The sequence below is a fragment of the Rana temporaria genome, chromosome 1, assembly GCF_905171775.1.
Source record: "Rana temporaria chromosome 1, aRanTem1.1, whole genome shotgun sequence".
NCBI lineage: Eukaryota > Metazoa > Chordata > Amphibia > Anura > Ranidae > Rana > Rana temporaria.
Genome location: NC_053489.1, coordinates 150,643,488 through 150,660,507, shown reverse-complemented (window position 1 = coordinate 150,660,507; position 17,020 = coordinate 150,643,488). Strand labels below are relative to the sequence as shown.

At 45.4% G+C, this 17,020-nt stretch overlaps 1 protein-coding gene across 1 annotated transcript in view; it reads right to left on the bottom strand.

The window, feature by feature from the left end:
- Positions 1–16,788, bottom strand: part of SRFBP1 (serum response factor binding protein 1) — a 153,873-nt gene extending 137,085 nt beyond the window's left edge. The window contains exon 1 of the mRNA XM_040344131.1: positions 16,609–16,788. Within this exon, the coding sequence (XP_040200065.1) occupies positions 16,609–16,638 (30 nt within the window). The 5' untranslated portion in view covers positions 16,639–16,788. The remainder of the gene's footprint in view (positions 1–16,608) is intronic.
- Between the last annotated feature and the right edge of the window lie 232 nt (positions 16,789–17,020).

Here is a 17,020-nt window from a genome sequence, read left to right as displayed (position 1 = left end):
TAAGTCCGGAAATACATTTGTCATCATATAATGTGTCTTTTATTACACTAAATCAACACATTGTTGTGATGAAGGTCAGGGATGCACACAAATAGCTTCAGTGGCACTCCTCCCAAGCTATGTTTTAGCCCATGACCACTTAAAGTGGGAGTAAACACCCATGCACGATTTTTATTTATAGGTGAGCCTATAATAAAGCTTGCCTATAGATACTGTAAATATCTCCTAAACATGCACCGTACAGAAGATATTTACTGTAGATGCAGCCGGTGACTTCAACGGTACATGCAATCTGAAGGAACGGCATATCCGTGGCATAAATGGCGGCTCCCGCGCGCATGTGTGGGAGTAACTTCATTACAGCTCCGGCCACTCACAGCTGAAGTCTGCGGGAACCGGGTGAAGATGGAAGCGCCTTCAGTGGTGACATCGCGCCACTGGAGGGCTTCATTCTAAGGTAAGTTTCACATAATGTGCTAGTATGCGATGCACATTAGCACATTTCTTTGCAGGTTTAAAAGAAAAAAAAAGCCAGCACTTTACTACAGCTTTAGACCCCTTTTACACTGGTGAAAGGGGTCTAAAAGTGATAATAATCAGCTTTCATTAGCTGCTTTAAAGTCGCTGTAAAGCCTCAAAGTTTTCACCCGAATGCGTCAAGGTGAAAAACCTTCTGTGCGGAAGCTCCCCCCAGACCCCCCCCCCCCCTTTCTTACCCAAGCCCGATCTGATCTAGCGATGTACACAACAGCAGCGGCTCCAGCTGTGGTCTCTCGCTTCATTGGACAGATTGGAGTCATTGGCTCCCGCTGCTGTCAATCAAATCCAGTGACACAGGAGTGGGGGACGGGGCTGAGTCCCATTGTGTGTCAATTGACGCAGCAGCGGGACTCAGGAGCGAGCCTTTATGGGTGCCCCCATAGAAAGTGGCTTTCTGTGGGGGCAACTGATGAAGAGAAGGGGCCTGGAGCACCCCAGAAGAGGATCAGAGCTGCTCTGTGGAAAACGATACTTGCAGGTAAGTATAGGCATGTTTGTTATTTTTTTTTTAAACAAGGGTTTACAATCCCTTTAATCCCTTAATAAGTATGCAGCTTCTTTATTTTTTAATCTTTGCCTGTTTTTCTGTTAAAGGCGGTGCCATGACCATTTTCCAGGTTTCCCGTTTCAGAGTGGCTCCTTTCTCTTGCAGCATCATATGGGGCAACCCTTATATGCTCGAGTTGTGCCGTCCTGCGCTGTGTGCATCAATAGAAACACACATCCCTGTAGCCTAGGATGGCAAGGCACTGCAGTTATGAATAGCACACCCAATGCACTTGCATTTCATCACGCACTGACATGGTGACAGTGCTGTGCATTTTAATTTGTCATTTAAATTAACTGCCACAATGCAATGCAGGTTAACGCACTATATGAATGCAAACTATTACAAAGTGTATGTAAACCCCAACATCGAACGTCTCACATTTGGTGTGTTTTGGTCTGTTAAATATACAAATGAACGCGTTTTGTTATATTTGTTGGATAAGTCAATAAAAAAATATTCTATCATGTCAGAAATTTAGACCTCCCTGTATTATCTCACAGTCCAATTAGCCCTCCTAGATCGTATCTTGGACATATTCTGTACTAGCGGGGTCACAAAAGATGTAAAACATGGGGAATATGCATGTATTGTAGTGTGTGTGTTGATATTGGGGGGTGTTTAGCTGAGTGGTAGATGCTCTTTTTTTTAAGCAGTGAGTCCATGTCACACAGGCGTTATTGAAAGTGAAAAAACAAAAGTCCATCCTGGATTTCAACTTCACTTAGCACATATAAATGAAAAACATACCTAGTCATCTGGCTCTCTTGTCAGCAGTACCTCTGCATGCTCCCAACAGACTTCTTCATTCCTTCCAGCCCCTTAGTCTTCCAGACTCTCCAGCACTCTTCCAGCCCCTGGACATAGAATCCCGCTTACCCAGAGCTGCAGTTTCCCATAAGGCAGATAGTTTTCCTGACAGGGGTCTGTCTTCAAACAGCAGCAAGCTGCTCACCAGCCCCTCGTTATATGGGCTGTGTGGGCACACACCCTGCTGGCTGTCCAAAACACCCAGACACAGGGTTGGAGACCCCATCCCACCCAAGACTCTTATGCCGCGTACAAACGATCAGATTTCGGATTGGAATAAAATCTGATGGAATTTTCCATCGGAAAAAGCATGACAGGACCTCTTTAACCACTTGCCAACCAGCCGCAGTTATTGCACTGCGGCAGGTGGGCTCATTCCTGCGAATCGCCGTCATTGTACATTGGCTCGGGAACTCTATCTTGTGGCCCACTGGCCAGTGGAGGGAGCCAATCAGCAAGTGGGGAGGACTCGATGTCCGCCGGCCACCTGCGATCATTCCCTGCAGTGACAGAACAGGGATCTGCCTATGCAGGAAGACGGATCTGGGTGTTTCCCCAGGCAGTCCATCCCCCATACAGTTAGAACACACCTGTAAGAAATACATTTAACCCCTTGATTGCCCCTGATGTTAACCCCTTCCTTGCCAGTGTCGCTCTTTTTTGTTTATAGCGCAAAAAAAAAAAACGGGTGATCTAGTACCACCAAAAGAAAGCTCTGTTTGTGGATAAAAATAAGAACATCAATTTTGCTTGGGTAAAGCGTCGCGCGACTGACTCAATTAAAGCGACACAGTACCGTATCACAAAAAATGGCCTGTTATTAAGGGGGTAAGTTTACAACGCAAACGCTCAGCAAGCCAAATCCCATTAATTCCAATGGTCCCAGTGTGAGCATTCTGTTGCCTGACGCAAAATACCTGTTGCTCAAAAAAGTGAGCTTTTTTTTTGGACAGATTGGAACCTATAGACTTCAATAAGAACACCTGAAAATGTGTGATATGAGCATTTTATGAGCATTTTATCAAACATTTTCTGCTCAAACAGCAGCTCTCCACCCCTCCTCTCCCTAGTGCTATCTATTGCTCAAAAACTGCCAAACAGCATGAACGCATGGTCTCAGGGAACCGGCATCTACATCACAGCATCAGGATAGCTCCAGCCGATAATTGCACAGACTACAAATGTCCTTCATCTCCGGTGACTGCTGCGGTATGCGGAGACGCCGCCCAGACCAGGCACTGTTCAAAAACGGTCGGCTTTCTATCCGATGATGCAGCGCGGGCTTCACCAAAAAGGCGACGGGAGACGTAATGCACCGCCGGCTTTAGGACCTCTAGAGCCTGCCTTACAGCTCAAGAACTCTGGAGACGAGACAACTCCTCTCCTCTTATGGATGTGGCTAATCCTTCACCACAACACTCTCCTGATGCTTTCCTAAATCCCATTGCACAATTCCCTTCCACAGGTCAGTCTATTTCAGATGTTACATGCTCATGTCACTAAGGGCTTCCATGCAAGCAGACTTTGTGCAGAGCGGAAGTTTATGATGGTTGTGGAACGAATCATCTGAGTTTCCATTATTTCTTATGGGGAAATTTGCTTTGATATACGACTGCTTTGGATTACAAGCATGTTTCTGCAACAAATTATGCTTGCAATTCAAGGTTTTACTTAGGGTGGCGTGCCACTCATTTAAAAGTCATCAGCTACAAAAATTGTAGCTGCTGACTTTTAATAATCAGACATTCACCAGTCCCAGGGTCAGCGATGCGGGCACATGAAGCCTCGCTCTTCCCCCCCCCCTCATCTCTGCGGCGCCAGCATTCTAACTTGTGGGTGCCTGCACATGCGCGAGCCATGCTGCGATTGGCCGGGCAATCTTCTGAGACCTGTAATGTATCACAGAAGATTGCAGGGAGGGGGGGGGGAGAGAGAGGTGAACTTCTTTCCGGCACAAGGGGAGGAAGTAGGAACTAGGTGCCTGTAAAAACCGGGTACCTGCTCCCCAAAAAAATGACATGCCAAATGTGGCATGTCAGGGGGTCACCAGCACTTAAAGCGGAAGTTCCATTTTGGGTGGAACTCCGCTTTAAAAAAAAAAGAAAGAAAGGAAGGCAAACAGTGCCTTGCAATAAAGTAAAGCACCACTTCCTGCCGCCCATACACATCTGGCATGATTTTAATTTTAGCGTGCTGCCTGGTATAGACCCTTATGCCGCGTACACGCGATCAGACATTCCGACAACAAATGTTCAATGTGAGCTTGTTGTCGGAAAATCCAACCATGTGTAGGCTCCATCGGACATTTGCTGTTGGACATTCTGACAACAAATGTTTGATAGCTGGTTCTCAAATTTTCCGACAACAAAAGTTCTTGATGGAAAGTCCGCCCGTATGTACACAATTCAACGCACAAAAATCCTACGCATGCTCGGAATCAATTCGACACATGCTCGGAATCATTGAACGTCATTTTTCTCGGCTCGTTGTAGTGTTGTACGTCACCGCGTTTCAGACAACATTTGTGTGACCGTGTGTATGCAACACAAGTTTGAGCGAAAAAAAAAAAAAAAACACGGTTTTGATGTCGGAATGTCAAATCGTGTGTACGCTGCAAAAGAGTTATTTTACCTGCCAAAGTATTTCTGTGCATCCAATCCTGAAACTTACACAGCTCTGCTACACAGCACAGCCCTGTCTGGCAGAGGAAATGATCTGATCTTTCTCTGCTGCAGTTTCACTTTTTTTATTTTTCTAGTTTATTGAATTTTCAAAAAAGAAGAACATAGAAAACATTCAATACAAAACAATAAACAGAGTCCATCCACAAAAGACAGAAAGTATCAAAAATAAATTGTACTTCACAACCGCCTCGTCAGGATCAGCCACAGGATAAGAAATTAAATATTATTCCCCTGACATCACTCCAAATAGAGAGAAATAACACAGAGCAAATATCAAGGCTCCCAACAGCAGAGGACAAGGAGAGACTGTGGAATTCAACATAATTCAGAAAAGACACAAAGAAAGAGCCACAATGACCCACAAGCTTTCACATAAGATGCAAAAGGAAGTCAAGTCCTGCAGTTTCACTTTTACTTATATATATGGTAGGTCTCCTCACCACACCCACTCTATGACTGGACAATGAAAGGAGAAGCAGGCCAAGCAGGCAGCAGGCAGCATGATCCGATCACGACTCCACTCCAGTCTCCAAAACACATTGAGTTGAGTGAGCTTCCTTGCGTTAAGCAGTGAGTGTGTACAATGTACATAAAATATCATGAACACCAGTGACCACAGTGCGTCAACTACCCAGACCTTGCAGTCATTCTATTAAAGGGGGGCATGTGAGCCGAGGAGTGGACTTAAAATACCGGCAACCACTGTCCCTTATTATGAATATTACCACAGTGCCTGTCAGCTACCCATCTATTATGAATATTACCACAGTCAGCTACCCAGAGTCTGGGGTAGCTTACTGTGGTAATATTGATAATAAGGGACAGTGGTTGCCGGTATTTTAAGTCCACTCCTCACATGCCCCCCTTTAATATCCTGTCTGACTGTCAGGCTATTAAAGGGGGGCATGTGAGGAGTGGACTTAAAATACCGGCAACCACTGTCAGTGTCCCCCTTATAATATATTATGAATATTACCACACAGTCTGAGTCAGCTACCCATATTATCAATATTACCACAGTCAGCTACCCCAGACCTTGCAGATGACACTGCAGTCAGGCTATTAAAGGGGGGCATGTGATGCGAGCCTGTGAGAAGTGTGGACTTAAAATACCGGAAACTTTCCGGGGGCGTGGCCGACCGGAGCTGAAGATGGCAGCTTAGCTTCACTGCTCGTCAGCCCAGGGAGAACAACACAGCTGCAACGGCCCTCACAGCGACTCCATCCACCACCATCCTTGCTCCTGAGACACCCAGGAGCACAGCAAACATGTCGAGGAAGAGGCTGACCGAATACAAGCCTCAGAAACTCACAGAGTTCTCCTTCAAGCCGGCGGGGAAGGTTAGTGCAGTAAAAGATGGCGCCGGCCAGGCCAGGCCGCGCTGCGGGGCTCTCACCCCGATATCCCGGATGCTATTCCGGATGGATTAGGCAGCCAGACCCCCCCCTGTACCCTCCGATCACTCCCCGGACAGAGACCCCCTCACCAGCAGCCCAGCTAAAGCTAAAATGCGGCTGGACGCGCCGCGGAGCCGGCTGGCTACACTACTAATTGAGGCCCCGCTTTTCTTTCCAACCAGGCCTTACACACATCTATGGCCTCTTTCCCCACCTCAGGCCAGCCTGTACTCGACTCCACACTAAAGGACATGCTCCTGTCCTTGCAATCCTCCCTGATGACTGACCTCTCCATTTTCTTCACCAAGATCACCTCAGACATCCACTCACTGGGTGACAGAGTCTCCCACATAGAAAGCAGCATGACTGAATGTGCCTCAACTGTGAATGGTGTTATTGATGTGTACGATGCTGAACGTGAGGAACAATCATGGATGCGTGCCAAGCTAGCAGACTTAGAAGACAGATCTCGCAGGAACAACATTAAACTCAGAGGGGTTCCTGAATCCATATTACCTGCAGATCTCCCTAAGTACGCCAAAGAGCTCATTCACCTCATACTCCCGGAGGCACCTCCCCGCGACATAATAATTGATCGGATCCATAGGATCGCAAAGCCATCCCACCTTGCGGCCACTGTACCCAGAGATGTACTGATGCGAGTACACTTTTTCCACATCAAGGAAAGACTTATGTTCGGGGGTAAAGCTAAGACCCCCTTGCCCGCTCCCTATACAGGACTCCAATTCTTTCCAGACCTCTCCAAGTATACCCTCCAAATGAGGAGACAAATGAGTCCAGTCACCAAGGGCCTCCAAAATCACAATATCCAATACAAATGGAGATATCCAGCTTCGCTACTCGTCACCAACAACGGAAAGTCCCACGTGATCAATGACCTCAACAAGGGTCTCCACCTCCTAAGCACATGGGGTATCCTGCCTGAGCCCACTTCCACCCCGCAGTGATATCAACTCTTCCCGCCGGAATCTGAATTCAATGTGGAAATATCGTGAACCTCTGCACAACAATGGGCCACTTACTTTGACCATTCTCCCATGGGTCCTGACTGACAATTTCCTTCGTTGATTCAGCTCCTGCCGGGTTAGACTGTTTTACCCCCTGCCGGAGGTCGCGGTTGAGGTCAACTCCACCTCCTCTGTTACGGCACCATTCGACGCTTATATTCCACAGCCTCTGTCGCTCAGCTGTCAATTCGAGGTCTTTCGCCTCCCAGAGTGCTGATTTTATTTCTATTTTCTTTTTTGTTCAGTTTTTTTTTTGCCCCACAACTTCTCTTAACCACTTCCAGCCCAAGGACATCATATGACGTCCTGGACTTTCAGTGGGGATATCTGAAAGATGCCTGCAGCCACAGGCATCATTCAGCTATCCATCTCTTCAGCCGGCGAATCCCTGCACCATAAGAACAATCATAGCAGCGGTTCCGCCGCTTGATCGTTCTTATAGGCAGCGGGAGGGGACGCTCCCGCCACCATCCGGTGCTTCTCCGGGCTCTCCTTTGCCATCGGAGACCCGGAGAAACGATCCGCCAGCGTTCGATGGAAACCATAGAGTATACTACCAGTCATCTCTATGATCGTCGGAGGCCCGGGCGCGATGTTATGACGTCACGCCCGGGTCCTGAAATGTAAACACAGCCGCAATCGCGGCTGAAAGCAGTAGATCGGTGAATTTTTTTTGTTTCACAATCTAATGCTTTCCAGCCTGGAGGAGAGATGTGGGGTCTTATTGACCCTGCATCTCTCCATAAAGAGTACCTGTCACAAACCATTCCTATTACAAGGGATGTTTACATTCCTTGTAATAGGAATAAAAGTGATCAAAAAAAAAAAGTCAAAAAAGTGTAAAAATAAAAGAAATTGAGTAAAATAAAAAATAAAATAATAAGAATTTTTTTTATTAAACACCCCTATCCCCGTTAGCTCGCGTTTAGAAGCGAACACACACGTAAGTCCCGCCCACATATGTAAACGCCGTTCAAACCACACATGTGAGGTATCGCCGCGTGCGTTAGAGCACCAGCAACAATTCTAGCACTAGACCTCCTCTGTAACTCTAAATTTGTAACTTGTAAAAAAAAAATAAGCGACGCCTATGGAGATTTTTAAGTACTGACGTTTGGCGCCATTCCATGAGTGTGCGCAATTTTAAAGCGTGACATGTTAGGTATCTATTTACTCAGGGTAACTTCATTTTTCACATTATACAAAAAAATTGGGCTAACTTTACTGTTTTGTTATTTAATTCACAAAAACGTTTTTTTTTCCAAAAAAAAAGGCGTTTGAAAAATTATTGCGCAAATACTGTGCGAGATAAAAAGTTGCAATGGCCGGCATTTTATTCCATAGGGTGTCTGCTAAAAAAACATATATAGTGTTTGGGGGTTCTGAGTAATTTTCTAACAAAAAAATTATGATTTATGCATGTAGGAGAGAAGTGCCAAAATAGGCCCGGTATGGAAGTGGTTAAGCACTGTCAACGAATTGCTTTATATCCTGCAGTAACATATTGTTCTATCCGCAGCTCTAGCTTCCAGTCCACAGAAGTGTCTTGGTTCTTAGCTGGTCTCCCTTGTCCGTCCCCTCATCTCTGGTCAACATACGCAGGCCACCTAACTGTAAGTGTTTTGCCTATCGCTTATCCGCACTGAACACTCAAGATGCCACTTAACATTATTTCATTAAATGTCAATGGCTTAATCACCCGGCTAAACGACACTCGCTTTGGAAAACCATTAAGGCTCTTCACAGTGATATTGTCTTCACCCAAGAAACGCACCTCCTCCCATCGGACACGGACATCCCCCATATGTTCCATGCCTCCCACTCCGCTGAAGAACATTTTTTCTTCCCACAACTTATTTGATATCTGGAGATGTCATCACGGAACTGAAAAGGACTTCACTTTTTTTTTCCCCCAGACACAACTCGTATTCGCGCATTGATCTGTTCCTAACAGACAGACAGCTCCTACAGCAAATCTCCGCCTTGGTGATCCACACTGCCACATGGTCAGATCATGCCCCAATCTCGATCACAATCGAAAATTCCAAGCGACCCCATAACACTTTTATGTGGAGAGCGAATAATTATATTTTGCAGCATGAAGATGCAATTGAGATTGCTGGCCACTCAACGTAGGCTCAGTGTCGGACCCTGGGGAACTGTGGAGAGCCCACAAGGCTTATATGAGAGGTGTATTGATGAAAATAGGTTCTGTACATAAAAAGAAGAGGACGCAGCGCATTGATGAATTAACATCTCAAATAACATCCTTAGAAACACAAAACAAGGCCAGTCCTCACCCCTCACTGCTTGACCAACTAATGTCCCTTAGGCGAGAGCTCCGAACACTACTCCTTCACTCCTTTGAATATCTTCAAAGGAAACTGAAGGCTACTCCTTATTCCACGTCCAATAAGGCTGGAAAAAGACTTGCACAACGTATAAAAAAGTAGGCGCTCCAAGGCCAATATATCACAAATCTTTCACCCGCATACCAATAGGTCCCTGACGAACCCCCAAGACATAGCTAACGCATTTAGTGACTACTATAAGGATCTCTACAACCTGAATAGTGACCCCCACAACCCACGCAAGACGACATTAACCGCTTTCTCCAAAGCATTCGACTGCCCACGCTAACCGGTGAACAAATCTTGTCCCTAAACGCTATTAGGACTATTAGGTCACTTCCTTCAGGCAAAGCTCCTGGACCTGATGGTCTTCCGGGAGAATACTACAAACAATTTTGTGCCCACTTAATCCCACACATCACCGACATGTTCAATAGCGCTGCCTCCTCTTCCCACCTGAATCTTTAAACGCTCTTGTAGTGACAATAACCAAAACCAGGGAAGGAGTCGACCGTACCTCAAAACTTCCGCCCAATTTCGCTACTAAATCTAGATTTGAAAATATACGCCAAAGCCATAGCAAACAGACTGAAGGAGGTCTTGCCCACCCTCATTCACAGAGACCAAACCGGTTTCACCATAGGCAGACAAGCCTTGGATGCCACTAGAAGATTGTTGAATCTGATTCACCATGCAGAAACGACTTGAACGCCTTCTCTGCTCCTTTCTTTGGATGCAGAGAAGGCGTTCGACAGAGTGCACTGGTCTTATCTCAGATCGGTGCTCCAACAATTTGGCTTCCACGGCTTCATCCTTAAAGCGGAGGTTCACCCGCACATGACACTTTTTCCCCCTAGATGGATGCTCGTTTTGTCTAGGGGAATCGGCTAGTTGTTTTAAAATATGATCCGTATTTACCGTTTACGAGATGCATCTTCTCTGCCGCTTCCGGGTATGGGCTGCGGGACTGGGCGTTCCTATTTTGATTGACAGTCTTCCGAGAGGCTTCCGACGGTCGCATCCATCGCGTCACGATTTTCCGAAAGAAGCCGAACGTCGGTGCGCAGGCGCAGTATAGAGCCGCACTGACTTTCGGCTTCTTTTGGCTACTAGTGACGCGATGGATGCGACCGTCGGAAGACTGTCAATCAAGAAGGAACGCCGGCTCCCGAAGACCCATACCCGGAAGCGACGGAGAAGATGCATCTCCGTAAGTACGGCTCATATTTTAAAACAACTAGCCGATTCCCCTAGACAAAACGAGCAGGAATCTAAGGGGAAAAGAGAAAAAAAAAAAAAAATTGGGTGAACTCCCGCTTTAACGCCATTATGGCACTGTTCTCAGCCCCTTCAGCCCAAGTGTTCACAGCAGATATGATTTCCCGCTCATTCCCCATTACCAATGGTACGCGACAAGGTTGCCCCTTATCCCCTCTCATCTTCAACTTGGTCATGGAACCCCTTGCAAAACATATCAGAACCAACCCTTACATCTCCGGTATGAAAATTGGCCAGACCCCCCACAAAATCAGTCTCTTTGCGGATGATGTAATCTTAATTCTAACGGACCCGGCTTCCTCCCTGGTAGAAGTACAGAAACTGCTCACCTGGTTTAGCAATGTATCTTATTATAAAGTGAATACGACCAAATCGTTTATACTCGACATCAACCTGGACGCCACTACTAGAAACCTACTACAACTGCAACACCAGTTCACCTGGGCTGACAAAGAAATCTCTTACCTTGAGGTTAAGCTGACCCGCTCAATTAAACATCTCTTTTCTGCCAACTTTCAGCCCCTCCTTAACAAGATTCGTTCGGACTCCCACCACATCACACAACATGAACTTTCCTGGTCAGGTAGACTTGCAGCCTTTAAAATGCTCTGCCTCCCACAAATATTGTATTTTTTCAGAACGCTTCCTATTCCCACATCCTTTTTCAGGTCCCTACAGACAATTCTTAACCAACATCTCTGGAAGGGTAAACGACCTTGGTGTGCCCACTCAAAGCTTATTAAACACAAACTAGCTGGAGGTGTGGGATCCATAGATTTTGAGGACTATTACCTAGCAGCTGTTCTCACCCAACTTCCTGAATGGTTCCACGATCGCCCCATCACTTCATGGGGACAAATAGAACTCCTCTCCCTCGCTCGCCCCTCACTTAAACACTGGATCATGAGTATCCCACTGGGAGCGACGATTCCGTCCTCTCTCCCGCCTTCCATGAAAGCCACCGCCAGAGCATGGGACAAACTGATCACGCATTCTCCCCGTAGCATCTCTACCCCGATAGACCAAATACCCCTAGAATCTCTACACTACCTCTCGCCGGACCTAGCCCTGTCCCACTGGACACTCTCGGGAATCCACTTTTTGCACCAAATAATTTACAGAGATGCGCCTAAACCCTTTTCCCAGCTTCAGAAGGAGTTTGATCTCCCCTCCACATAATTCTTTACCTACATAAAGGGTACGAGGACGTTCCTTCTCCACTTAGATATATTACCGCACACATATAACTGGTCGCTAGATTATGTCTGACGAGACTATGGAGATCAGAGCAGTCCCCGACCATTGACCAAATCATTGACCTTGTAGACTTACACTTCAGTTATGAAACTATTACAGCGACTGCCGTTGGCCAAACCACAAAATGCCGAATATCCTGGAGTCCCTGGGTAAATTGCTCTAGAGCTGCGATGTTCATGTAACATACTGTCCACCATGCTTAGACCTTTCTTGACTGAACAATATGACCACCCTTTGACCGCAGTGTTTGAGTACTTCTATGTACGCGTTACATACCTTGCAGGGTTTATCCCCACCATATACATATGTTGAAGGTCCCCCCCCTCCCCTTCCGGGCCACAAACAGAGCCCAATTGGGGTGGCCGGGAAGGAGTGGAGACCACTGTGCTTATATGTTCAAACTGCAATGATTATATTTAGTTTGCTAGTAACATTCTATTAACCTCATTATATGAGGTCATTTTATGATGTCGCTGCACGACGTACAATGCTCATATTGTACTTGTATGCCTGTTAAACTCAATAAAAACGATTGAAAGGAAAAAAAATACCGGCAACCACTGTCCCTTAAAATATATATATTATGAATATTACCAGTCAAATAAAAAAGTTTGAGAATCGTGAGAGAATCATGATTAGAGGTAGACCGATATGGGTTTTTCTCTATCCGATGCCGATATTTAGAAATTGGGACGGCCGATATATGATGCCAATTTTTGTGGCCGATATTTTAGGTCAATTAAAAAAAAAAAAAAAAACACAACCTCACCCACTCCACTCCTTCCTGCTTACTCCTGTCACTCTAGCACACACTTGATGTCCTCAGTACAAATGGCGCTGGTAGGTGGCATTGGTTTGGAACTGGCAGGTGGCACTGGTTTGGAACTGGCAGGTGGCACGGGTTTGGAACTGGCAGGTGGCACAGGCTGGCACTGGTTGGCATTGGCAGGTGGCACTGGTTTGGAACTGACAGATGGCATTATTGGCACTGGCAGGTGGCACTGCTTTTGAACTGACAGATGGCACTGGCAATTGGAACTGGTTGTCACTGATTGGCGGTGGCACTGGTAGGTGGCTCTGACAGATGGCACTGATAGGTTTCACACTAAGCCAAGTGCAACTGTAACTGTGTGAAACTAACAGAGAGGAGAGAGAGAGGAGCTGTTAGCTCGATGTCGGGGGTGGGCGGGACCCAGCAGCTAAATTACACCAGCCAATGATTGGGCTGCTTTAGAAAGGGGGCGGGGCCACATACACGTAGCGGCCCGCCCAGATACCAACCCATTGTCTGGTGTAATATAGCCGCTGGGTCCCGCCCACCCCCGACATCGAGCTGACAGCTCCTTTCTCCTCTCTGTTACTTGTCAGTTTCACACTCAGCGCGGGGAGGAGGAACGGCGGTCAGTGTAAAATATCGGCCTAATTTTGATAATAATCAGCCTATGCCGATTTATTAAAAATGACCAAATATCGGCCGATATATCGGTCTACCTCTAATCGTGATCTTTATTCTAAGCAAAAGAATCGTGATTCTCATTTTTCCCAGAATCGTGTAGCTCTACTGCACAGAGGAGGCAAGTATAACATGTTTGTTACCTTGTTTAAAAAAAAAAAAAAAAAGAAGTATTGATGAGCGACCAGGGAGAGGGTTTGACTGACTGACTCCCCCCCCCCAAAAATGGAGCACCAGTCACCACTGGGAAACATTACCTGTTTTTCCTCCTCTGTCTATGCCCGCTGCAAAAAAGTAAGGCCTGCTCTATTTCTTAGTGCAGAGCAGCTCACATTAGAAAAATGCACAGATGTGAACTGCTCCTATGTACATTTTATAATGTACAGTATATACACCATCATGTGTTCATCAGCACAAGTCAGTGCATCGGGTGTGATCCTTACACTCAATTGGAGAAACAAAAACTTGAAAGTGCTGTATTGGAACCCTAAAAATTGTGAGGCCATGTATACAGACATCCCCCGCTATGATGCGTGTATATAAACAGACACCCCCCGCTATGAGGTGTATATATACACAGACATCCCCCGCTATGAGGTGAATGTGTGTGTATTAGGGGTGCAACGGATCGTGCCCGATCCGCGATCCGAACGGGTCGACCTGTTCGGATCGGCACAGTATGCGATCCGCGGAATGCACCGCCGCCGCGGCCTTAGGAAAGACCGCGGCTTCGGCCTAGCTCTGGAGCGGTCGGCCATCTTGGTACACTCGCCGGCGGTGCGTGCTGACGTCATCACCCCTCCCTCTGCTCGTGGATTTTTTCTATTCTGCAAGAGCGCGCTGACTCTGCATGCAACCTGAGTACAGTGAGACGGACCTAGTACCTCAGTACAGTGAGTTGGCTAATGGCTTAATAGCCATTAGCCAACTCACTGTACTGATGTACTCGGTCTAGTAAAACAGTAACACTGTAATTGCCATTTTTGCCACTGTAATAATAGTCATAGCCAACATTGCTCCCACACTAGTAAACAGTAACACTGTGTGTATAGCCATTTTTCCCACTGTAATCAGTGGGAAAAATGGCTATACACACAGTGTTACTGTTTTACTAGTGTGGGTGCAATGTTGGCTATGACTATTATTACAGTGGCAAAAATGGCAATTACAGTGTTACTGTTTTACTAGTGTGGGGGCAATCTTGGCTATGGCTATTAATAATAGCCATAGCCAAGATTGCCCCCACACTAGTAAAACAGTAACACTGTAATTGCCATTTTTCCCACTGTAATGGTCCCAAAAATTGTCCGATGTGTCCGCCATAATGTCACGGTCACGAAAAAAATCACTAGACATGTGCACAGAATTTTTTTTCGTTTTTTTTTGTTCTGTTTCGTATCGTTCTGTAGGTTCGTTCCCGTTCGTTTTTCGTAAGACGCCCGTTTTCCTGTTCGTTCCCGTTCGTTTTTCGTACGACGCGATTTTTTCGTATTCCGATCGTTTCGTATTTTGGTTACCGTTTTATTTTCGTACATGCGGGATGGTTCGTTATTCTGTTTAATTCATGTTCGTTACTTGTTAGACAATAATTTTCGTGAATTTTCATCATTTTGTACTTTCGTAAATATATCCATCAGAAAACCATTTTTGGGTTCCAGGTTCAAAAGTCTAGCCAACTGATCTCTCCCTTCAGACGAAAATCCACAGAAAAGTTTATTTGGCTCTACTGTACTACTGTACTCAGCACAAAAGAGAAGCTGCTTCACTAACTAACTACACTCACTGCCCATTCAAAAAAACGAAAATGACATCTTATAACAAAAGATTTGCATTCTGTATTTTGAAACCAAATTACGAACAGAAAGAAGGAATTCAGAATACAGAATACAAATCTTTTGTTATAAGATGTCATATGAACATACGACTGAAAATCAAAATACGCACAGAACAAAGATTCAAACAAAATAAAGAATGTAAGTCTTTTGTTATAGATGTCATATTCGTTCTTTTGCCGTTTTCGTTTTGTCGTATTTTCGTCGGATCGTTCGTTCGTATTTGCGGTTGTTCGTTATGCGACTCATTCGTAATCCCGTCGTTTTCGTATTTTGGTGCTTACATTTTTTCGTATGTACACATTATTCTGCGGGTACGAAAATGAACATTTTCGTACGAAAATAACATTCGTAAGAACGGGAATGCACATATCTAAAAATCACTGATCGCCGCCATTAGTAAAAAAAAAGAAAAAAATTAATAAAAATGTAAAAAGACAAAACTTTTGTTTGTCTTGTGTTTTTTTTTTTTTTTTTACTGATCCGAAAATGATCCGATCTTTGACTCCTGATCCGAGGATCGATCCGATCCGTGAGTTTTTTGATCCGTTGCACCCCTAGTGTGAGATATAGATATATATATATATATATATATATATATATATATATATATATATATATATATACACACACACACACACACACAGACATCCCCCGATATGAGGTGTATATATACAGACATCCCCCGCTATGAGGTGTATATATACACACAGACATCCCCCGATATGAGGTGTATATATACACACATACACACACACAGACACCCCCCGATATGAGGTGTATATATACACAGAAATGCCCCGATATGAGGTGTATATATACACAGAAATGCCCCGATATGAGGTGTATATATACACAGAAATGCCCCGATATGAGGTGTATATATATACACACAGACATGCCCCGATATGAGGTGTATATATATATACACACAGACATGCCCCGATATGAGGTGTATATATACACACAGACATGCCCCGATATGAGGTGTATATATACACAGACATCCCCTGCTATGAGGTGTATATATACACAGACATCCCCCGCTATGAGGTGTATATATACACAGACATCCCCCGATATGAGGTGTGTATATATACACAGACATCCCCCGATATGAGGTGTATATATACACAGACATCCCCCGATATGAGGTGTATATATACACAGACATCCCCCGATATGAGGTGTATATATACACAGACCTCCCCCCGATATGAGGTGTATATATATACAGACATCCCCTGCTATGAGGTGTATATATACAGACATCCCCCGATATGATGTATTTGCTCCCACAGCACAGAAATGTTCCTATCACTAACACGTGATTGCCATTCATAGGACAAGAAGAAGTATGTACAGTGCAGTTACACACAGTTCCTCGAATGTATGTGTAGAACACAGCACTGTACGCTCAGCCCTCTCACCTCATTATTCAGATTTAGTACGGAAGCCATGACCTCTCCCCCTTACGGTAACACGCTTCGCTCTGACATAGAAGAACACACGAGTAAACACACCGGGACACACGTGTCTTCCTGTGTCAGTCCGAAACACACGAGGCGCGCATGTGCAGTACGGGAGCCGCCGAGCGCCAAACTAGTGAGAGGGCGAACTGTACAGGAAGAGAGGTGAGGAGGAGGTGAAGCTGTGTAATGTGTTTGTTATTATAGAGATAGGGGTGTGGGGAAATGTTTGCATTATTGTTGAGGAGGATAAGTTAGGTAAGGCTACCTTCACATGGGTGACTCGTGCCTGTGCCTCCATTTACACTGTATAACTAAAGGTAAAACTTTTTTTGTTCTGTTTTTTTTTTTGCTCAGTGCAGAGGGATTAGAA